The sequence below is a fragment of the Prionailurus viverrinus genome, chromosome E2 (assembly GCF_022837055.1).
Source record: "Prionailurus viverrinus isolate Anna chromosome E2, UM_Priviv_1.0, whole genome shotgun sequence".
Classification (NCBI taxonomy): domain Eukaryota; kingdom Metazoa; phylum Chordata; class Mammalia; order Carnivora; family Felidae; genus Prionailurus; species Prionailurus viverrinus.
In genome coordinates, this window is record NC_062575.1 from 48044919 (window position 1) to 48066219 (window position 21301).

At 56.8% G+C, this 21301-nt stretch overlaps 4 protein-coding genes across 6 annotated transcripts in view; 3 read left to right on the forward strand and 1 right to left on the reverse strand.

The window, feature by feature from the left end:
• The window catches only part of SAMD4B (sterile alpha motif domain containing 4B), a 35317-nt gene extending 34154 nt beyond the window's left edge, over window positions 1–1163 (forward strand). For all 3 annotated transcript variants that reach the window (XM_047837348.1, XM_047837347.1, XM_047837349.1), the window contains exons 12-13: window positions 713–796; window positions 1006–1163. In XM_047837348.1, the coding sequence (XP_047693304.1) occupies window positions 713–796; window positions 1006–1034 (113 nt within the window). In that variant the 3' untranslated portion in view covers window positions 1035–1163. The remainder of the gene's footprint in view (window positions 1–712; window positions 797–1005) is intronic.
• A 2188-nt stretch (window positions 1164–3351) lies between these two features.
• PAF1 (PAF1 homolog, Paf1/RNA polymerase II complex component) lies at window positions 3352–8140 on the reverse strand. Its single transcript, XM_047837350.1, has 14 exons — window positions 7852–8140; window positions 7228–7257; window positions 7038–7130; window positions 6587–6708; window positions 6432–6498; window positions 6238–6339; window positions 6051–6156; window positions 5882–5950; window positions 5695–5798; window positions 5493–5609; window positions 5272–5400; window positions 4200–4305; window positions 4001–4091; window positions 3352–3914 (listed from the first exon to the last, which is right to left on the reverse strand). The coding sequence occupies exons 1-14, from the start codon at window positions 7896–7898 to the stop codon at window positions 3511–3513; spliced, it is 1587 nt and encodes a 528-aa protein (XP_047693306.1). The 5' UTR covers window positions 7899–8140; the 3' UTR covers window positions 3352–3510.
• A 165-nt stretch (window positions 8141–8305) lies between these two features.
• MED29 (mediator complex subunit 29) lies at window positions 8306–11579 on the forward strand. Its single transcript, XM_047837353.1, has 4 exons — window positions 8306–8671; window positions 9212–9270; window positions 9532–9616; window positions 11264–11579. The coding sequence occupies exons 1-4, from the start codon at window positions 8456–8458 to the stop codon at window positions 11504–11506; spliced, it is 603 nt and encodes a 200-aa protein (XP_047693309.1). The 5' UTR covers window positions 8306–8455; the 3' UTR covers window positions 11507–11579.
• Window positions 11580–17141: 5562 nt separating this feature from the next.
• ZFP36 (ZFP36 ring finger protein) lies at window positions 17142–19788 on the forward strand. The gene is made up of 2 exons (XM_047837352.1): window positions 17142–17292; window positions 18122–19788. Exons 1-2 carry the CDS (start codon window positions 17269–17271, stop codon window positions 19073–19075), a joined length of 978 nt encoding a protein of 325 aa, XP_047693308.1. The 5' UTR covers window positions 17142–17268; the 3' UTR covers window positions 19076–19788.
• Window positions 19789–21301: the final 1513 nt, after the last annotated feature.

The following is a 21301-nucleotide window of genomic DNA, read 5'->3' on the forward strand; positions in this document are numbered from 1 at the left end:
TTGGGAATGTGACGACAGGTGAGGCTGGAGAGGGGAGCAGGTCGTCTGAACTCAGGCAGAAAGCTCAGGCTTCCTCCCTGTAGCAGTGAGGAGCCAAGGGAAGGGTTTTAAGCACTGCGGGGTGGGGACAGGGCGGCTCAGGGAGGTGGGTTGTTTCACCAGAACAGGAGACCCTTTTGAGAGGTGGTTTGAGGACAAGCCCCATGGCTGCTGTCCTGATTTGCCCCGCCTGCTGGGCCTGCCCAGATGACATCCGGCCCAGAGAAGCAAGTCCAAGTGGGGATGGGAAGGGTTCTAATGAAGCTTCTGCACCAAATACAGAGTCCAGGAGCCCGGGGCTGCCCAGTGCCTGGGGCAGATGCCCAGACTGTGCCTAAGGCAACATGTAGCGTGTGGCCTCCAGGAAGCTCCCTCAGCTTCACATCACTTCCTCGGTCGGCTGATCAGGCTTTGTCTGTATTGCTAAGCCTCTGCCTGCACCATGACGCACCCAGGCCCGTCTGTGTCCTTCATCTCTGCCCGGTCATACTTTCCGTCTGGCGTGTGCCATGTCTCGCGCAGTTTTTCGGTCTCTTGCCACTCTCTCCCTCCCTCCTTTCCCTCTTATCCCTGTCAGCCCCTCCCCCATGCCAGCCCATCCAGTCCTTTGTCTCCTGGGTTCTGCTTCCCACCTCAGTTCAGTCCTCATGCCTCCCTTCTCTCTCGCCCTCAGACTGCCCGGTCCCTGGGCCTGACCTGGAGATCAATCCCACTCTGGAGTCTCTATGTCTGAGCATGACAGAACACGCCTTGGGTGGTGAGCATTTCCTCTTTCCCTGACCCAGCTCCCACCTACCCAGCAGCGTCTCCACCTCTGAACTGAGCAACTCAGAGCAACCTGAGGGGTCCCTAGGGGAGGCCAGCCTCCAGGGAGGGCCTGACTGGGATGACAGGCTACCCGAGCGCCTTTTCTTGGGCCTCCCGCCAGTTCCTGATCTTCCTCCCTTCCTCCCTTTCTTATCACAGATGGGACAGACAAAACCTCCACCATCTGACGGGACCCACAGCCCAGCGCACCCATAGGCTCCCTGGGCGGCGGGCGGGGGCCAACCCCCAACGGGCTTCTCCGCGACAGCGAGAGGGTGGGCTGGCTCAGCTATACATTCTAGTATTTTTCTACTCTCTCACCCTTTTAACTTTTGTTTAACATTGGCACACGCCTTGCTCACTCCCAGGCCCGTCAAGGGGTCTCTGCTGAGGCTCAGGGAGGTAGGGGGCAGCCAGGATAAAGGGGCAGGGACTGGCCAGCCCGACTGCCCCTCCTTCCCTCCCTCGTTCCCCCACCTGGCCCCGGCCCACCCCTGCCTCCTCCAGACTGCTGGCCCCCTGCCCCTCCCAGGGGAGCAGCTCCCCCCTATCTTGTGGAGCCTGCTCAGAACCATCTGACATTTGTGGAGAGAGAAGTGGGGTACATAACCTGCTCTCCTGGATGTTATTTGGGAGGGGCTGAGGTGAAGGTGGTGGATGAGTGGAGGAGCCTCTTCCTCTCCTCTCCACCTTCTTCCCCATTCTCGTCATTCGCAAGGACAGGAGCCACCCTCCTTTCCCTCACTTCCTTTTGCCCTGTTTATCAGAGGTTCTCTACAATTAATTTCTTAGGCCTATTTAAGATGCATATTTATATAGTTCTTAACGGTTTTTCTCTCTGATCATTCCCTCTCATTTTTAGAATCCCCAGGCCTCTGAGCCAAGAAAGTGGCAGGGGGAGCCTGAATTTTACAAGGGGAGAGGGCAGAGCCCCCTCCTCCAGACCCCCTAGCCCTTCCCCACTTCCCCCCAGCCCGGGCTCCCCAGATGCAGTGGTTGAAGGCCGGGAGCCAGGGCAGCGAGTGAGGTCAGGAAGTCTGTTGCCTTAACATCCCCTTCCCGCAACCAACACACCCTTGTCCACTCCCGGGTCTGGTTGCTAAAGACTTGGGGGTAAGGAATAAGGGAAAGGGGATTGTTTGGTTTTTGGTTTCTTTCCCCACCCCGCTTTTTCTTTCATCCTTCCCCTACCCCCCATTCTGTCATGACCTCACTTAAGTGAAACACTATATCATAACCCAGAGATTTGTCCCAGCCGTGGAATCATACAAACCCTCTGGTCTCTGTTCCTGCTGAGGGGTTGTGCTGGGGCCCAGGTGGAGGGAGGGGATTTGGGGGTTCAGGCTGTGGGGAAGCCAGGGTCCCCTATTCCAACCCCCTCTTCCTACTCAACCCACCCACCCCCCTCACTGGGACATTCTCAAGCTTTTCACACCGAAAAGGAAAAAAAAATGTTATTTTTAGATACATTTTATGAATAACTTTTGTTATGAATATGGCTGGTAACCATTGTGTATGTTATTAAAGATACAAAATGTTGGGAAAAAACAAAAAACCAAAAAAAAAAAAATTTTAAAACCACCGCCCTCCCTGCACTCTCACCCCATTCCCCAGACCTTCTTGCCTCTGCCCTCCTGGTCTGGCCCTCCCTCAGCTCTGAGCCCAGGGAGGGGGAGGAAGCCAGGGGGGAGGGTGGCCCTGGGGATCTGCTAAGGTCCCCACCTCCTCTCCCAGTGCCGGGCTGGGTGGGGTGTCAGGTTTATTTATGTACCTCTTGCACACTCATCAACCTATGCAAGTCCCCACCCCGGCCCCGCCATGTTTCTGTGCCTTTGCTCATTCCCCTCAAGCTCCCAGGGCTTCTCCAGTCCCCCTCCCAATAGCCCCGGGAAGTGGGATGGACAGGGGCCACCTCGTTTGGAATCAGCAGGGTGTCCCTCTTACAGGACCCTCACCGCCTCCCAGCCAAGTCCTGTCTTCTTTGCTACCCATCAGGGTGAGCAGGCTCTGCCTGGCACTGGGAGGTGGTGAGGGACACCCCCCACCACACCCAGCGGGAGGCAAGAGCTGCCCCCCCCCCCCCACCTGACAGCAGAGTGTGCAGGACGCAGGCGGCCCCACTCTGACGGGCAGGACCCTGACCCTCTTCTGCTCCAGCCCCTCCCCAGGCCCCTACGCCCCCCACCCCCCCCCCACCATGATTTCACCCTCCCTCCTATCCCCAGCCCCACTGGCAGAATCAGCTTTGAGTAACTGTACAGTTTTTCTCGCTGTTGGAGAAGACTTACTTGTTGGAGTTTCACTTGTTTAATGGTCTGGGCTTATTTTGGAAAAAAAAAAAAAAAAACAAGAAACAAAAACAAAACAAAAAAAAAAAGGATTCTGACCTTTGTTATGCTACATTTCATGGAAAACCTAGTGGCCTTGACCTGAGGCCTTGGAGCTCCTGGGGTGGGGGGAAGGCGAGGTGTAAGCCGAATGAGACCATAGGGCTGGATGGGGGAGTAAAGGGAAAGACACTGGCTTTATTAACAGCAAGGCTTGCAGAGGAGGGAAATGAACAAAGCGAAGGGCTCGCAAATAGACCACCCGAAGAAAAGTGCCTTCCTGCGCATAATAATCGCATTGTAATCGTGTCTGCACCAACCCTGAAGGACCTGGGACTCAGTCACTGTCACTATCGGCTTCACTGGAATCAGAAGCTGCTGCTTCACTGCCATCCTCCTGGGCTGAGTGCTCGCTGCCACTGGGGAAGGGACTGGCGCTGCGGCTCCGGCTCCGCTGGCCACCCCCGTCACTGCCGCTGTCCGAATCATTATCACTGCCATGGGCCTGGCCTCTGTCCTCATCATCAGAATCCGCATCGTCTTCTGAATCCGCATCGCTGCCAAAGATCTCCTCTTTGTCCCGAGCGGCCCGGGCCTCATCCTCACTGCTCTCGTCCTCGCCGCTACCACTCTTGTCACTTGCCTCGTCCCTGTCACCCTCTTCCCGTTCGCTCTCACTGCCTGAGCGCTCATCCTCGCTGCCTTCCTTCTCACTGCTGCTGCCCTTCTCTCTCTCCTCATCTGTAAAGGAGCAGAGAGAGGTGAGACCCAGTTCCCAGTTTCCCACCCTTCCCAGGGCTCCTGGGGTTCGGCCTGTCCAGCTTTACCTGAGCCCCCGGCTTCTTTCTCTTCTGTCTCCATCTCTTCTTCCTCTTCCTCCTCAGGTTCATGGTTCTCCAGCTGGGCCTTCCGTGCTTCCTGGAAGCAGCATGGTTGAGGGGAAGGAGGGTGTTCTGTCAGGCCTCTGCGTCTCTCCCTACCCACCACCACTCTCTACGGGTGCCCTGGGCCAGTGATGTTTGTTACCTGGGCTTCTAATTCCTTCTCGTTCATGTCCCGGTGCTTGACCACAAGCAGGGCATTGGTACCCGACTGAACCCCAGCCTTTGCCCGGCGTTTACTCAGGCGGACCCTGCAGCGGGCACGGTGGTGGAGAGGTGTGTGTAGAAAATGCATCTGAAGACCCCACTCTGGTATCTAGTCTGACTTGGTTCTTACTTCCTTACCGCTGCTTACTCCAGAACAGACCAGAATAAATGCGAGTTCGATAAGGGGACTAAACTTAGGGGTTGGATACAGGGGAAAGGAAGGATAATAGTTCCACAATCTCCTGTACTTCTAAAGCGTCTACGCACACACACACATACACATATAGGAGTATCCATAAGAGATTTTTAAGGCGAATTAGTTACCAACACTTAAAAGCACAGAATCTAGATTGCTGGCTTCTGGAAAATGTTAATCTATGGCCCCACTGGGACTTCCCCTCCCCCAACCCCCATAGCATAGTAACAATAGGTTGGAGCCCTTTGCCGGGCTAGGTCATGGTGCCTCTTGGAGGCTGCCAAGAGCTCCAGGTCACCCAGAGCCCACCCAGCCCACTGTGCCACCTTTTACATAGGATCAGAATTTGTGACCTCTGCTTTCAACAAACCCAGGATCACACTTCCTTTCCCAACCCTCAAATTATACCACGGGCTCTAGCACAGGAATAAACTTAGCTCTCGGGGGAGTTGGGCAGGAGGTCACATTTTTAATTTGGGTTATCTAGGATTTCATTTAAACTATTTATGCTAATTTTACATATTACTCTGTATTTTTTGCCTACGTTTACTTTCACGTGAAGTCTCTTATTGACATCAGAAGAAACTTGGCTATCTACCCTACAAAAAAGCTCAATCTTGAGATTTCTTTCTGGGCTCTCATGTTAAAACCAGGCCCGGGTCACATGCTTGAGCAGGCTTCTGCTGCTCTTACTGAGAATGCACACGACCAATCCTTACGTACAAGTGACCTCCAAGGTAGTTCCCACATACCCCAGGACCTTGATTCTAAAGCACAGGCCCAGGCTAATCCGAGGGAGGAGTGTGTCAAGTACCTGGTCTCCAACTCATTGTAGTAAACCCCATCACCCTCCCGGAAGATGAAGAAGTAGTTTTCTTCGTAGCCCTTGCTAGCTTTGTTCTTCACGTTCCAGTTGTACTCCCGAGCAATCTTGTAGTCATACCTGGTGAGGGGAACAAGGTCAGCTCCATTTCTTCCTTATGAAGGAGAAAAGAAAACCCAATTTCAGTCCCCAAAACCCCACACCCCACGCACACATCATCTGGTGCATAGTCCATCTCCTCCTCCTGGTCCCGCTTTCGCTTCTTCAGTGTCTCTTCCACAGGCAGGAAATAGGCCACAAACTGGTTCCCTTCCTCATCCATCATGCCTCTGGTTGGGAGAAGAGCAGTGAAGAGTGAGGACAAAGGGGCAATGAGAAGCAGGTCAAGGTGGGCAGTGGGGCCACTTAACTTACCTGATCATGGCCTGAGACATCATCTCCAACGCAGCTGCACCACTTGTGTCCTTGGGGGCTGGGTCTGAGTCAAAAATTACCTGAGCGCATGGGTTGATCCACATCTGGGGACGGAGAGCACTGGGATTAGACTGGGACGAGCAGAGATGGCAGGCTACCTCTCTCTGCCTCCTGCCCTGGATCTGACCTTAAAATCTGGGAAGACAGGCATGACCTCCACCGGTGTCACTCGGGGCTTGCTGTAATGCTGGGAGATCTGGTGGGGTCAAAAACAGGGTGAGGAGGAGGATGCGGAGCTCTGGAGCTGCACCTTGGTCTGCCTCCCACCCCCATCCCATCCCGGTCCCTCAGTTAACTGATTTCTGGGCGTCCTCAAAAGTCTTCTCAATGGCTGTGATCTGGCTATCTCTGTCTTTGTATATTTCTTCTTCAGTGAACTGTTGCTTCACAGAAACCCCAATCCTAGGAGTAAAGAGAGGCTTTTAGGAGTCACTGAACACACCTGAAATCTCCACTTTTCCCTTTCTACCCACCACAACTTACTTGACCTCAGGCTTCTCATTGGAGATGCCATAACGATTGAACTCAGTGGAGATGTACTCTGTCTTCCGCATCCAAGGCACCACCTTCGCATGCTGCTGGGATCTGGGGTGGAGTATTAGGCACCAAGGACCCATCACCCTCCTCCCATCATAGATCCCCCGTATCTCCAGTCCCCCCTCCACACACACACTCACCTCTTGGAGCTTGTGGGAGCTTGAATCTCCTCTTCCAAAAGCTTCTCATCAGCTGGATCTAGGAGTACTAGAGGAGAACAAGGGGCCAGGAAGACTATGAGGGAGGTCCTAGCCTTTGCTGGCCTAGTGCAAGCCCTCCCTGCCTTCTCACACACCATTTGGGTCAATGCGGTAGGTGTCAGGGTTGATAAGGTCAATGGTGACCCCCAGGTCTGGCTCAGTCAAGAGGTCGTGTTTGTGCTGTTTTTCCAAGGAAGTTGCTTTGTACTGGACGAACCTGGGTGGGGAAACAAACCTATTATGGTTTCCTGATTCCAGCTTTACCCTTCATATCCCTGTTTCCCAGAGCCCAAGCTTCTCCAGGGAAGAACTCAAAACGCAGTGTCCCCCCTCCCCCCCTCTTCAGAGTGAGAAGGCTGGCTCTTCAATGGGTAAAGACTTAGACACCGATGGTTTCATTCATTAAATATTTATAGAGCACCTACTACCATATGCCAGATAGTGTTCTAGCCTCTGAAAAAAGCGGCCAACAAGAGAAGCAATTCTTTCTCTCAAGGAACTCCTGTTCAAAGTGGGTTGTTTCACCATCCTCCATGTCAGTCTCACCTGTTCTGGTCAAAGGGGTAGGTGATGAACTTGGGGTCGAAGGGGATGTCAGGGAGGCTATTGCAGTACTTGACTCGGCAGACCACTCCAGACCTGGGAATACAGTAGCTTAAAACCTAGCGCCTGCTGCCCCACCTCTGCTCCCAGCCCCCACGGGCCCATCCCTCTGAGAAAACACAATGGGGCTCACCTCTCAGGCAGAGTCCGGTGAGAATTGGGCCTGGTAGGTAAGAGAGAAAGACATTGACAGAAAGATGAACAGGATTTACAGAAGGGGGGGGGGGGGCTCCAAGCTTTTAAAAGAGGGGAGAAGGGGGTGACAAATGCTAATCCCTTTTGGGAGGGGTGCTCCAAGTACTTTAATGAAGGGAGTCTAGTATTTTAACTCCTTTTAAAAACAAGTGTCTGCAGATGCTTCCATGAATGAAGCCAGCTGCTCAATCCCTTTTGGAGGGGATGTCTTCAAGTGCTTTAATACAACTACGTACTCAATTGATTTTGGAAAAGGGGGTCTCCAAACGCTTGACTGGAATCTTAAAAGCACAATCCCTTCTACTTAGTCTCCCAAGAGTCTAATCCCTGAACTCCATGGCAGGGAGAAGGGAGCAGCACCCCACCCCTGAAGGAACCTACCCCCCTATGTCAAAGGTGAGCGCTCGGTGACGTCACGGCGTTCGCGGGAGGGGTATGACATCACGGGCAGACCTAGGGGGCTGTTGACGTTGTAGGAGGATACCCGAGCCCGACCCCCCGCCTCGCCGAAACCTGAATAGACCCAGAGGAAAGCGGTGCAGGCAGGTGGCGTGGCGCCTACCTGTGGCCATCCTCCCGCTGGGCCTGGGTCTGGATGGTGGGCGCCATGGCGACAAGGCGAAGGAAGCCCGGACGGGGTCCTTGCTGAGCCGCGGGGAGAGGCGGAAGGGTGTACCGACGTCGGCGGACGCCTAATCCGAGGGAAGGCTCGGGTTGGCGCCGCTCTCTGAGGAAGCAGGGTCGGAATGATGTGGGCTGGTGAGAAGAGCTCCTGTAGAGACTCAGGTAAACGCGCAGGCAGCGCCAAAGACGGACTCGCAGCTCCGTCTCCACCAACTGCCGCCAAGACGCTGAGGACCCGACAAGTAGCCTCAAGCTGCGAGGCCTTCTGGGAAATAGAGTCCGTATTACACCCACAATCGGATTGGTAAATAGCTGGGTAAAGGGCGGAGCGAAGGAGGAAAAACCTCTTGTGATTGGTGAATCGGTATCTGCGTATGACGTTTTATTTGAGCGTCAAGTGCGGGTAGTCATTCTTTCCCCCCATTGGCTGACTTGCTTGGGAGGAGGAGCTAACGAGCAAACAGGGCCTGGAAACACAGAAGCTAGAAAGAAACCGGGAGAGACACGCCTGTGGCGTATTTCCGGCGCGCTAAGCGAGGAAGATGGCTGCGTCCCAGCAGCAGGCTGCTGCGGCTTCGTCCGCTGCAGGTGTGTCGGGTCCGGGTTCGTCTGGTGGCCCGGGTCCCCAGCAGCAGCCGCAACCACCAGCACAGCTAGTGGGGCCTGCCCAGAGCGGGCTTTTGCAGCAACAGCAACAGGACTTCGATCCAGTGCAGCGTTATAAGATGCTCATCCCACAGTTGAAGGAGAGCCTGCAGGTGATTGGCTAGGAACGGCGAGAAGATTGCAGGGTTTGGTTCTCTGACTCCAAGGGGGACAGGGGAGGGCAGAGGGACTCTGTAGTGTGGGAGAGAGCAAAGGAGCGTTAGGCAGGGAACGGGAATATGAGTTGGCCCTTTTGATGAGGCCAAAGCGAAGCTCTGCTGATTTACAGTGTGAGCGGGATAAGCGCGAATGTTAGGCCTGGGAATGGCCGGAACTCGAGTGGGAGGGAGTTTGAAGGGGCAAAAAGGCTCTGATTGTTAAAGCCTGAGGAAGGGACCAGCCTGTACAGAGATTCTGCCCGTGATTGGTGGGTGAGGGAGGATCTAAGATCTGTCGGGGAGATTACTGGCGAGAACCCTGGATGAGAGCGGGCTTCTGGGAAAATACAGGTGCTACTCTGGATTGACAGGAGGAGACGTGCCAAGTGAAGAGAAGGCTTGAAATTGAATAGATCTTAAGGAAGACTGTAGATCTACCAAAAGCATCCCCCTCTGTTTCTCCATTTCGTGCATTTGTATTTTTTTATAAACTAGACCTTGATGAAAGTCGCAGCCCAGAACTTGATTCAGAACACTAACATTGACAACGGACAGTGAGTACAGTTCCCTTTTCCTAGTCTTAGAAACTCATACCCGGATTCCCATCCACCTCCCCCCACCTTCCTTCTATTTTCAAGCCCCACTCCTTAGCGTCTGGCCTTGCTCTTTTTGCTTCTTCTAAAACAGTCCCTTAGGCCCTGCCTTGGGGCTTCTGGGCCTAAACTGGTTTCCTGGTGGATACTTGGTTGGGTAGACACTGACATCCCAGAGATTGGAAATCCATTCTCCAGTCACCTTCTTCTCCTGGACTACAGAAAGAGCAGTGACGGACCTATACAGCGCTTTGACAAGTGTCTGGAGGAGTTCTACGCACTCTGTGACCAGCTGGAGCTCTGCCTGGTAAGGGGCCTTCTAGACACTGGGGCACCACAATCCTGCCTCAGTCCCCAGGTCGTCAGGAACCCTCATTCAGTCAGTCAACACACACACACTGAGCACCTCCTGTGGGCCAGATGTGTGCATCAGCTGATGCTGGGGACACAGTGTTGTCCTGATCCTTGCCTTCACAAAGCCTCCAGTTCACTGGGGTGACATATGTCCTCAAACAATGACAGCTCAGGGTGGTCAGGTCTGTGATAGGAAAAGCCCAGCCCACACAAGTCAGGGCTATGATGGGGGAGGCACATAGCCTGATATGATAGGGGAGGTGTCAGGATTAAAATGAGAGAAAAAACAAAAAAGTAAAGCGATGGAAGCTCAGGGGAGTGTAGAAGGCTAGAGAAGGAACCTGACTCTGCCTAAGGTAGGGTAAGGAGAGGGGCCTCAGAGAGGGCTACTGGTGGAAAGCACATCTGAGCTGAGGCTGAGACATAAATGGAAGAGGCACAGGAGTTTTGGGGAGAGTGGGTGGCTAAGAGCACAGCCTCTGGAATCAGATGGACCACCAATTGCCACCTGTGAGCCTTGGGTTTCTCCTTTGAGAAATTAACTTTGGGGAAAGACAGCAAGGTCACATATGTAAAAAGCTGAACGTGGTACTAGCACGTGGCAAATGTTTCCTGTAGTGTCGTCATCATCATTTTGAGCTAGGTTTTGAAAGAAAAACCAGAATTTGAGAAGCCTGGTGGTGGTAGAAAGGTGTTCCAGCCAGAAGGAACAGGCTGTTGCTTGAACTCTCCTTTAGGAATGTCATGAAACTCAGTTTTGCTACTGAGGTATAGGAGGCATTAGGGCTTGTTGGGTTTTGAATATAGCCCTGTGGGCGCTGGGGAGCCATGGAGGGTTTTAAGCAGAGAAGACCGTGGACCTGCTTGCTGGCTTCTTTAGGAATAGGCCTCTGGCTGCCCAACGAAGGATGGGTTCGAGGAGCCAAGAGTGGAGGCTGGAGCCCCAGGAGGCAACCATGGCAGGACTCAAGGGGGCTAGGCCGCACCAAGACAGGCTCCTGAGACAGGGACCCAGGAAGAGGAGCGTTTTGGTGGGGAGGGTATGAGAGCTCTGGAATTCCAGGGGAGGCCGGGGACACAGATGTGGTGTCAGCGCAGAGGTGGGAACTGAGTGGTGCCTGAGGGTGGGAGAGGAGACGGGACCTGGGAATTACCCCCATTTAAGGCTTGTGTAGTAAGAAGTGTCTAGAGAGAGCAGCCAGAGAAGAAGGAGGAAACCCAGGAGCAGGTGTCATCGGAGAAGTCACTGCCAGTGCCAAAGGCTGCAGTTAGGACAGTCACGGTAATAGCTGGCCGACATTCATCAGTTAGCACTTAAGGTGACGTGCTAGTGCCCGTGGCTCTCACACTGTTCTCGTGTTCTCTGTTCACACGCGTTCTCGTCCTTGCCTGATGAGGTAGCGAAGGAAACAGGCTCCGAGAGGAGCAGGCTGCACGCCGGAAATCACCCAGCAAGTGATTGGCAGGGGGGCCAGGCTCTGACCCCAAGACCCTGGGAGTCCAGAGGCTGAGCAAGCTACCCCAGGCTGGCCCTTGGGGTGGGGTTGGGAGTAGGCGGGGCGAGCGACACTGATGCCGTACCTTGCCCACCTGCCCACAGCGCCTGGCACATGAGTGCCTGTCCCAGAGTTGCGACAGCGCCAAGCACTCTCCAACACTGGTGCCCACAGCCACCAAACCGGACGCTGTGCAGCCTGACAGCCTGCCCTACCCGCAGTACCTGGCAGTCATCAAAGCCCAGATTGCCTGTGCCAAGGACATTCACACCGCTCTGCTGGACTGTGCCAACAAGGTCACGGGCAAGACACCTGCACCACCTACAGGCCCTGGGGGCACCCTGTGAGCTGGCAGGGCTGGGAGTGGGGCAGGCCGTAGGGGAAGGGGACCGGGAGGGAATGAAGAGTGACTTCAAAGCCGCCTTGTCTTTGACTTTTCTTCCCGCCGGAGCACTGTGGCCACAGCCAGCAGGGGGCAGCAGAGGCTAGCAGGGAGCTCGCAGGGCGGGGCCTTGCTCGCCCAGGGGCCTGCTGTCCTCCCTAGCCCAGGATGCACTTTGGACTGCTTGTTGATGACCTCTTCCAGGGGCTCTCCCCCAGCCTGGCCTGGGCGAGGATCCCTGACCTCTCCCTCTCCTTCAATCCTTCCTGCTTCTGTCCCAGTTTGGGGGTGGTCTCTCTGATTTTGTTCCCTTTTCTAGCTGTCCTGTATGTTTCTAAGGCATGTGTCTGTTCTCTCTCTCTCTCTCTCTCTCTCTCTCTCTCTCTCTCTCTCCCATTTTTTCACTTTCTCTCTCTCTCTCTTTTAGCCATTTTCTCTCTCTCTTTCTCTCTTTCTCTGCGCTTCTGTGTTCCTGTCTCCCTGTCTCTGACCATCTCTACCCTAGCCCCCTTTTGCTGTCTTCTGCCCCCAATTCCTAACTGGGACTCTGTCTATTATGAAGGAGGCCAGATTCTGGGAGCCCTAGGTTAACTGGGGCTAGGGGAAGCAGTTTCATTTCCAGGGGCCACAACCAAGTCCAGGGATCCCCAACACTTCCAATGTCAACCCAGCCCCCAGGGTCCTCAGCCAAGGAAAGGGGAAGTGAAAGGGTTCTAGGCCCTGACCTCAGCATGCCTAGTCTGGGAGCAACTCACTCCCCCACTCGAACCTGGAGCCTGCGTCAGCAGCACTCAAACTAGGGGCGTTGTGCAATCCGTGGTGAAGCCTGGTCCAGCTGGATGCCTGGGTCCCTGTATTTTTAGCCCCAAAGGAGAAGTGAAAAGGGCCCAGTAGGGGTGAATCATCAGTCCTGGGGAAGAACCCAGGCGCCTGGGCCCCAGCTCCGGGAAACAGGCCTTGGGGAGGGGGCTTCAGGGAGGGAGGAGCCCACCAGGCTCTCCACTTCCCCAAGAACGAGAGCTTCGAGAGCTCAGCCATGGCTTTCAGGCCTGGGCAAGCCCAAGCTCAGCTGTTGGGGTGTGAAAGGCTCAAGTGAGTCAGCCGGGTTGTGGGACTGCCCCACCCAACACCTTCTGTGCCCTGGTTCTTGTGTCACTGCTCAGATGTGTCCTAGACCCCACATCTGCAAGGAAACCCTGGGACTGTGAAGACCTGTGATTCACCCAGAGCCCAAGTCCCCACACTAGAGTCCTGGGAAATGGCCAGCCCTGTGTGTGTGTGTGTGTGTGTGTGTGTGTGTGTGTGTGTGTGTGTGTGAACACATCCTAGAAAGTTCCTTTCTTGAAGTGCCTGGCATGTTGGGCTGACCCTCAGGAAGGGCAGTGGAGGTCTCGGGCACTAGTTGATGATGCTATCTACAGGAATAAATCTAACACAAATGCAAGATTTGCATATGGAGAATTATGTTACTTTACTAAAAGACATTAGTAAGACATTAGAGCTTAGATTGGGTGGTGGGTCATGGGTACTCATTATTATTATAGCCTATAAATAAATGTTATATGTATTATTTGTTAAATAGATGATAAGACTTACTTAAAAAGTCCTTGACAGAGCTCACGAAGGCCTCACTGAGAAGGTGGTATTGGAGCGGACTTGAAGGAGAGGGAATAGGCATGTGGGCATTTGGAGAGAGAGCAGCACCGGGAGAAGAATGTCAAGTGCAAAGGCCATGAGGCAGGAATGTGCTGATGTGTTTATGGAACAATGTGGAGGCCTTGACCACAGGGCACGGACAGAAGTTAAGGCAGGTCATGAAGGACCTTCATGGAGATTTTTACCAGATTATTAGACCCAAAGGGAGATTATAGAGGCTGGTGCACAACCACAACTCCAGGGAAGGGTGTACGTGAGATGCACAGCCACATAGAGCAAAACAGACCATGGGGTCACGGGCGCACATGACACCCCTCCTCCGGAGCAGAGAACAGCATAACCCACCATCCTACAATCATAGTGTCCCCAGGCTCTCCGACCCAGTGACAGTCCCACAAACACACTCTAAAGGAACAATCCAACCACATGAATATATAAACAACTCTCTAATCACCACTTAACCCACTATCTTTCACCCCATCGCAGACTTTGCCCATCACAGGCTGAGTCAGCCCTACACTCAGCTCAATATTATCAAAAGCAGCCTTAGCTGGGGATAGGTCATGCTTCTCAGGTAGAGAAGGGTGGGTGTGTGTGTGTGTGTGTGTGTGTGTGTGTGTGTGTGTGTGTGTGTCTGCTGTGCCCCCGGATGTGGCAAACAGTGACCAGCCACCCTCCCCATGATGTGCGATACAGACGTCAGGAACCAAAGTTCACCAGTGCCACTACCTTGTGACTGGGCCTCAGAGGAACCTCATCCAGATTCTAGCCTCCCCTGTTCTCAGCCTCACCCCCGAAAAAGGACACAGACACCTGGGAACACCATCCACTACACAAAAGAGCTACAGGGAGCTGGCACACAGCCACGGCCACCTACGGTGACACACAGGTGGCTTTACACACACACACACACACACACACACACACACACACACGGCTTTCAAGTGCACTCCTCAAGGAGTTACACACCCTTGGTGACTCCAGACCCCGCTGTGGTTCAGAGTGACGACATACAGATGTGCAAGTGGGTGTGTGGGTCACAGTTCTTGCGAATACACCTCGAGGACGGCCGCAGCATAGTACACACCCCCTAGAGCCAGAGGCCGTTAAAGTCAACAGCGTCGTCGACCACAAAGGCACGGGTGGTTTCGCACCTTTATACACACAGCCGTGGCAGGCGGAGCCGTAAGTACACAGCCCTCACACAGGAAACGGGGCGCACACTCTCGTGTCCCACACCTACTTCTAATTGCGTCCCCGGGCACATCAGGGAACACACGTTCGCGCCCGCAGTGCACACACCGTCACCTGCGACGGCCACGGTCCGCCCACCGGCTGGCCCGCGCACTTGCACGCACGGCCGCCCCGCTCACGCCCAGTCACACCAGGCGCGCACACGTGCCGCGGGTACACGCACCCCTGCTCTCCCGCGCACTCGCACCGGCTCTCACACCCCCGCGTTTCCCGTCCCCGCTTGTTTTTCTGGAAACTCTGCTCTCCGTTCCCCTCCCCCCTAGGCCGGAAGTGCTCGCCGTATTTTTAGCCTCGCTGGTTTCCGCCCCTTCCCTCCTCCCTCTGCCCGCCCAGGACCTGCCCCCCTGCACCCCGCGGGGGACCCCGGCCATCCCCTTCCCCACCGTCATTCCAGAGGGGATTCCCGGCCGCCGCTGGGGCCACGGATTTTCCCGTTGGCTACGTGGGGAGCGGGGAGGAGGCCTGCCCTGAACTTCCTCCCGGGCTGGGGCATCTGGGGCGACTGGGGCCTGGACGGGGTGGAAAGGGGGATGGGAGCCAGACTCCCAAATCGGAGGAAGGAGGGGCTGGGGGCTCAGACTCAGGCTTGAGAGAACGGAGGGCTAGGCGCCCGAACTTGTGGGTCTGTTGTAGGAGGGCCTGGGGGGCCTGGTCTGGATCTGAGCGAAGAGATGGTTCGGAGACCCGGACCCCTAAATCTGAAAAAGGAGGGGCCGAGGCCCGAGCCCTTGGCTCCCACCCGTCCGTGTTTCGGTGGATGGTCGGCCCTTCCCCGCGCAAAGCCCCCTCTCCAGCCTCTTTGAGCGTCTTCCAATCCCTAGCGTCCTGGCTCTCGGGGCCGATGACTCAGCAGATAGGGGAGCGGAGGGGGGGTCCGTCTGACTCAGGGATGGGAAATGCTCCCTGTCTCCAGGGAATCGAAACTTCTCCAGGATCGCGGCCAGAGCCGAGCCAGACTCCGGGGACCCCAGGGTATCCCCCACCTCCCGTTTTCCCGCCGCCTCCGTCCTACTAGCGGCACTGGGATTTTGGAGCCCAGCGGGGAGGTGGGTGCCAGGCACCTCCCCTTTCCCTTTTCCCCGTTGTCCTCCAGGCTGTGTTTACAGGCGACAGAAGCCCTGGTTACGAGAGAGGAACCCGGGCGTCCGGGTCGAGCCTCCTCGTCACGGCTTCCAGGAAGCCCCCCTCCCCCGCCCCTTGCGAGTGAGTCACGGGCAAGCGGGAGGCTGCAACCGTGCCAAAGCCGCCCGCAGCCGCCCAGCTCACGGGACCGGCCGGGAAGGCCCCTCAGCCCCAGAAAGCGCCGCACCAGGGATTCCCCCGAGCTGGGTCCGACGAGGCAAGCCGGTGTGCCTGGCAGACTCTTCCCACCTCAACACAAGCCCGCGGCCACAGCCTGCAACAATGAGCTTGCCACCCTCATGACTGCACGCTATGGCTATGATTTCTACCCCCTTGTTTTCACTCAGGGCGGCCAGCTCACCAAGACCCCCTTTAAGAATAAGTTTTCTTCCCGGGTCTTAACAGATTGTCACTCAGGGCACCCTCCTGACCATCAAACACTTGCCAATGTGGGGAGGAATCCTCGCAAATTAAGAATTCTCTCAAGGCACACTCATTCAAAAGAGACCCATCCGACCATCAGTTGGGGGATGACCCGTTTCTTCCACCTCAAAACAGCTTTCCTTTCCGTCGAGGCAACCCTCCACCACAATAAAAGACCTCCTCCTTTCCAATCTGGAGGCTTCTCAGGCGGCACACTCTTTACATAATTCCAGACCCTGATGTTAGACTGTTGCCACTTACTAACACGCACTTGGGACAGTAACTTGGCCTCTCTGTGCCTGGGTTTCCTCGTGTGCAAAACGGGTGTATAACCTCCTTGAGTTGCCGTCTGTAAAGCACTTTCATAGAACGGTGCTTAGCCCAGAGGAAACGATCGGAAGTGCCGTGCTCTGCGTGAGCAGGAGAGGCTCCTTTCCTGCCTCGCCAGGTATCCGGGACCCTCGCCCCCGCGAGTGGGGATGGAGGGGACGGCGATCAAGCTCGCTGAATCTGGGCTGTTTGGGAGGGAGACCGAACCAGGCGGGCAGGTCTCAGAATCCCCCACCTGGCCTGTTGGTCCCCTCTCCGTTCCCTACGGATTTCTGTATGTAGGTGTTTGTTTCTGCTTGTTTTTCTCCCTCTTTTTCTATTTCTTTTTGTGACCCTCCCTCTGGCTTGTCTCCTTAAGTTTGTCTCTTTGGGACGCTCTACCATGTCTTTGCTGTCTCCCAACTTATCCTCCTCTCCCTGCCCTGTCTCACCCTGTCAGTGTACGTCTCCCAGTGTGTGTCTCTCCCTCCCTGTCTCTATGTTTTTCTCTTCGGGTCTCTCCAGTTCTGTCTCTTTCTCGCTCTGCGTCTCTCTCCGTCCCCCCCCCCCCCCCGTCTCTCCCGCGCACGCCCTCTTGGCCCCTGCCCAGGTCAATTCCCCCAGGAGCCCTGCCCCCACCACGGCTCAGTTCGATTCTCCGCGCCTCAGTCTCCAGCCTTGAAAACTGGGCCGACACCCCTCCCCCCGCCCCCCACCGTGGGCACTCCCCGCCGGGTCGTGGGCCCGCCTCCCCGCGCGTCCCGGCGGGGTGCCGGGCGGGCCTTGCTGGGGGCGCGCGTCCGGGAAGCGCCCCTCCTGGCCCCACCCACCCGGGCAGGCCCCACTGGCCCCGCCTCCTCACTTCGTCTCTATAAAAACACCGGCTCCACCAGCCAACCGCAGCCTGACTTCAGCGCTCCCACTTTTGGCCGACTTCTCAGCCCATCGGCCGTTCGCGCCGCCATGGATCTCGCCGCCATCTACGAGGTGAGCCCCTGCCGACCGGCACCCCCGGTGTCCGCATGCCTGACCCCCTTCTTAAGCTAGGGCTCCCAGCGCCGAAAACTCTGGCCCGGGACCTCCGGCTCCTTTCTCAAACTGGAGCTCCATAGAGCCTCACACTCCAGCCCGGGGGCCCTGCCTCCCTTCTCCGACCTGTGCGATCCTCTAGAGGTGAAATGGAGCCTGCGACTTTCGGGTCTCGGCCCAGACATTGGTGGGGTGGCCCTTGGAGGTGGAAAAGTGGAAGACTTTTCTCAGACTAGGGCTGTCTGGAGGCGGAAATGGCCCCACACCTGGTTTTACCCCCTTAGTAGTTGCTGAGGGCGCGGTTTTGCGCGGAGGCGTTTCTGGGGCTGGAGTCTCGGGGTGAGGGGAAGCCGACTTCTGTCTCTCCACCCCTTGACCCAGCGGGGAACTCTGGGAACTCGAAAAGCGACGAGATCCCGGCCCCTGCCTGGGTGAAGTTTGCCTGCTCCTCCAGTTGTGAAACTGGAGAACCCGAGGCGCGGGGGTCAGATCCCGAGAGGCCCAGAGGCTCAAAACTGAGAGGACAGTGGCGTGCCTGTCCTCTTCGGGAAGGCTGGAGTCTCCTCTTGATCCAGCCGGGGGAGCCGGAGTGCCTGGGTGCCTCGGGAGGGGCTTCCGTCGCGAGTAAACTCAGAACTTCCAAATCGGGAGCCCATGTTTTAACGTGGGCAGGTGGGGCTCGGGCCGGGAGCCCACAAACCGGACTGGCAAGCTCTTAGGTGCCCTGCAGCTGTGGTGGGGCGTCACCCAGCATTTTCGGTGTCTTAACCGGTCCCTGTTCCCACAGAGCCTCCTGTCGCTGAGCCCTGACCTGCCATCTGACCACGGAGAGACTGAGTCCAGCCCAGGCTGGGCCTCCTCCGGGCTCTGGAGCCTCAGCTCTTCCGACAACAGCCCGGCTGGGGTCGGTGCCCGCCTGCCTGGCCGCTCCACCAGCCTGGTGGAGGGTCGAAGCTGTGGCTGGGTCCCGCCACCCCCAGGCTTCGCACCCCTGGCGCCCCGCCCAGGCCCTGAACTGTCACCCTCACCCACCTCACCTACTGCGACCCCCACCACCTCATCCCGCTACAAGACTGAGCTATGTCGGACCTTCTCAGAGAGCGGGCGCTGCCGCTATGGGGCTAAGTGCCAGTTTGCCCACGGTCTGGGCGAGCTGCGCCAGGCCAGTCGCCACCCCAAGTACAAGACAGAACTCTGCCACAAGTTCTACCTCCAGGGCCGCTGCCCCTACGGCTCACGCTGCCACTTCATCCACAACCCCAGCGAGGATCTGGCTGTCCCAGGCCACCCCCATGTGCTTCGCCAGAGCATCAGCTTCTCAGGCCTGCCCTCCGGCCGCAGACCATCACCACCACCAGCGGGCCTGGCAGGCCCTTCCCTGTCCTCATGCTCCTTCTCTCCCTCCAGCTCCCCACCGCCACCACCTGGGGACCTTCCGCTTTCACCCTCTGCTTTCTCTGCTGCCCCTGGGACCCCTGTGGCCCGAAGGGACCCCACCCCAGCCTGTTGCCCCTCCTGCCGAAGGGCTACACCGGGTAGCGTCTGGGGGCCCTTGGGTGGCCTGGCTCGGAGCCCCTCTGCACACTCCCTGGGATCTGATCCTGATGAATATGCCAGCAGTGGCAGCAGCCTGGGGGGATCCGACTCACCCGTCTTCGAGGCTGGGGTTTTTGGGCCACCTCAGCCACCTGCAGCCCCCCGGCGCCTCCCCATCTTCAATCGAATCTCTGTTTCTGAGTGAGAAGTGCCTGCCCGGTACAGATCAGCTGGATCTCAAGGGGGCCATTTCTGTTTTGCTGTGGGCTCCACAGGGGCCCTGGGGCTGTGGGGAACTGGGGGACTCAGTCAAGTAGCCTCCCCCCCCCAACTTCCAAAGTGCATTAACCCACTCCCCTGACCCCACGCTGGGGCAGGTCCCCAGTGTGCAAGCTCGGTGTTCACGGTGTTGGGGGCAGGAGTGTTTTCTGGGTCCTGTAAAAAAAAAAAAATGTAGCAGATTTGAGGAAGGCAGTGAGCCCTCTACCCGCCCCTCTTTCCCAATGCTGTGAATAATAGGCTCCTACTGCCCCCCCCCTCCCCATTTCTCCTAGACCCTGAGGTTCCAGTGTCTGGTGGCGACTGGAGCCTCCCCCTGAGGGGGAATCCTGGTGCTCAAAATTTCCCTCCAAAAGCAAGTAGCCAAAGCCATTGCCAAACACCCACCCTGTCCCATCCCCCCAGCCATTGGGCCCTTTATTTATGACGACTTTATTTATTCTAATAGATTTTATAGTATTTATATATATTGGGTCGTCTGCTTCCCTTGTGTTTTTCTTCTTCATTTTTGTAATATTGGAAAAGATGGAATAATTATTGTTATAAGTATACTATAATAATATATTAAGTAATATATATTGTTAAAAGTTTATTTTTGTGTTTTTTGGAATTTTTAAATAAAAGGAATCTGTGTGTAAACTTGAATCCTGGATTTTGTGCCGTCTCGGAGCAGTAAGAGGGGCGGGGAGGGTGGCGGGGCACCTTTTTTAGGGATAGACAGGGTCCACCGAAACCCCGGCCGACTGAGCAGCCAGCGGCGCTTACCTGGCAGGAAGTGACGTCACCTGGCCCGGCCGTCCACCTGAGAGGGCGGGGCCAGGTGAGGTCACCTCAAGAACTCGGAGAGCCAGTTCCCGGGGCGCGGGGGTGCAGGCGTTCCCGTCTAGCCGGGCTCCTCGACCCAGCTCTCGGCCGGGCGCGGGCGGGGACGGCATGTTTCCGTCCCCACGGGGCCGAGGGAGGAGGGCGGGGCGGGGCGGAGAGGACGGAATGTGCCGGGGCGCGAGCCCAGGGCGGACGGGGGCGGCCGGGCGCGGCGAGTGGGGGAGGGGGCGTCCCGAAAGTCGGGGCGTCCTGGAATCCCACTACCCGGCGTTCCAGGACGTGAGAGCCTGGGGGACTCAGCCTTTCGGAACCCCCTGGGGGAGGCAGTTTGAAAGCCTCCGGATTCCAGAATCTCAGAGGTAGTCTGGGCGACTTAGAATTCGAGGCCCTTGGGTGTCTCAGAAAACTTTCCGGGATCCCAGAATGCAGCATTCTGGCTTTCCGGGTCCCCAGGTCCTCGGAATTGCAGAGTCTTGGCCCGACGGGGCCCGAAAAGTTCGGCATTGCGGGATCTCGGCATTTGGGGGTCCTCGGAAGCTCGAGGTTCCGCGCTCCAGGCGGGGCCGAGCCGGGGGTCGGGCTCGCCGGGCCAAGAGTGTGGGTCGCGGCCGCGTCGGGCGGGGCCCTGAGGACAGCGGCGTCCGGACCATACAAGGCAACAGGCGGCGGGAACCACCCTGGGGCGGGGGAGCCGGCCGCCCCGAGCCCGGAAGCCGCCCCGCGTCAGCGCCGGCGCCCCGCCCCCCTTCCGCCGCCGCCTCCGCCCCTCCTACCCCTTCCCCCCTCCCCCCCCCCCCGCTTCCCTCTCCTCTCCCGCCCTCCCCCCGTCAGTTCCTCCTCCCTTACCCTCCTGCGCCACCCTTCCCCCCTCACCTTCTCCGACTCTTCCTCTCCCCTTTTTATTGTGTTCCCCTTCCAGCCCCCACCCCCTGTCCTTTACCCCCTTTTCTCTTTCCTTCAGTTCTCTTCCTCTCCCTTCTCCCCTCTTCCTGCCCTCTCCACCCTTCCCCCCCCTGCCTCTCACTCCTTGTCGCCTCGGTTCTACCTATCCTCCCCACCCCTCTGCTGTCTCCTGTCGGGGTTCTCCCTCTCCAGACGCTTCCCCTCCTCTGCCTTCTCCCCTCCCCTCCTCTTGCCCTCCTCTTTGGCTCGCTCTCCTGGCACACTGGCAGGCCCTGACCATTGATCTCCTCTTCCAGGAAGCTGCCCCCCCCCCCCGCGCCTCAGTTTTGGGAAAGGGCTCAGATCCCCAAACTTAGAAGAGGGTTGGAAAAAAATATATAGAAATGCGGAGACCCAAAGACAGTGGGGAGGCAGAGAGCAAGAA

Bases quoted from the DNA above. Each gene is read 5' to 3' on its own strand.
- PAF1 (XM_047837350.1), bottom strand. From the start codon at position 7,898: ATGGCGCCCACCATCCAGACCCAGGCCCAGCGGGAGGATGGCCACAG. The intron at 6,340-6,431 runs GTGAGTGTGTGT...ACTCCACCCCAG, and splicing joins GCTCCCACAAGCTCCAAGAG to ATCCCAGCAGCATGCGAAGG. The intron at 5,799-5,881 runs GTCAGATCCAGG...CTCCGTCCCCAG, and splicing joins CTGTCTTCCCAGATTTTAAG to ATGTGGATCAACCCATGCGC.
- MED29 (XM_047837353.1), top strand. From the start codon at position 8,456: ATGGCTGCGTCCCAGCAGCAGGCTGCTGCGGCTTCGTCCGCTGCAGGT. The intron at 8,672-9,211 runs GTGATTGGCTAG...TTTATAAACTAG, and splicing joins AGTTGAAGGAGAGCCTGCAG to ACCTTGATGAAAGTCGCAGC. The intron at 9,271-9,531 runs GTGAGTACAGTT...CCTGGACTACAG, and splicing joins ACTAACATTGACAACGGACA to AAAGAGCAGTGACGGACCTA.
- ZFP36 (XM_047837352.1), top strand. From the start codon at position 17,269: ATGGATCTCGCCGCCATCTACGAG. The intron at 17,293-18,121 runs GTGAGCCCCTGC...CTGTTCCCACAG, and splicing joins ATCTCGCCGCCATCTACGAG to AGCCTCCTGTCGCTGAGCCC.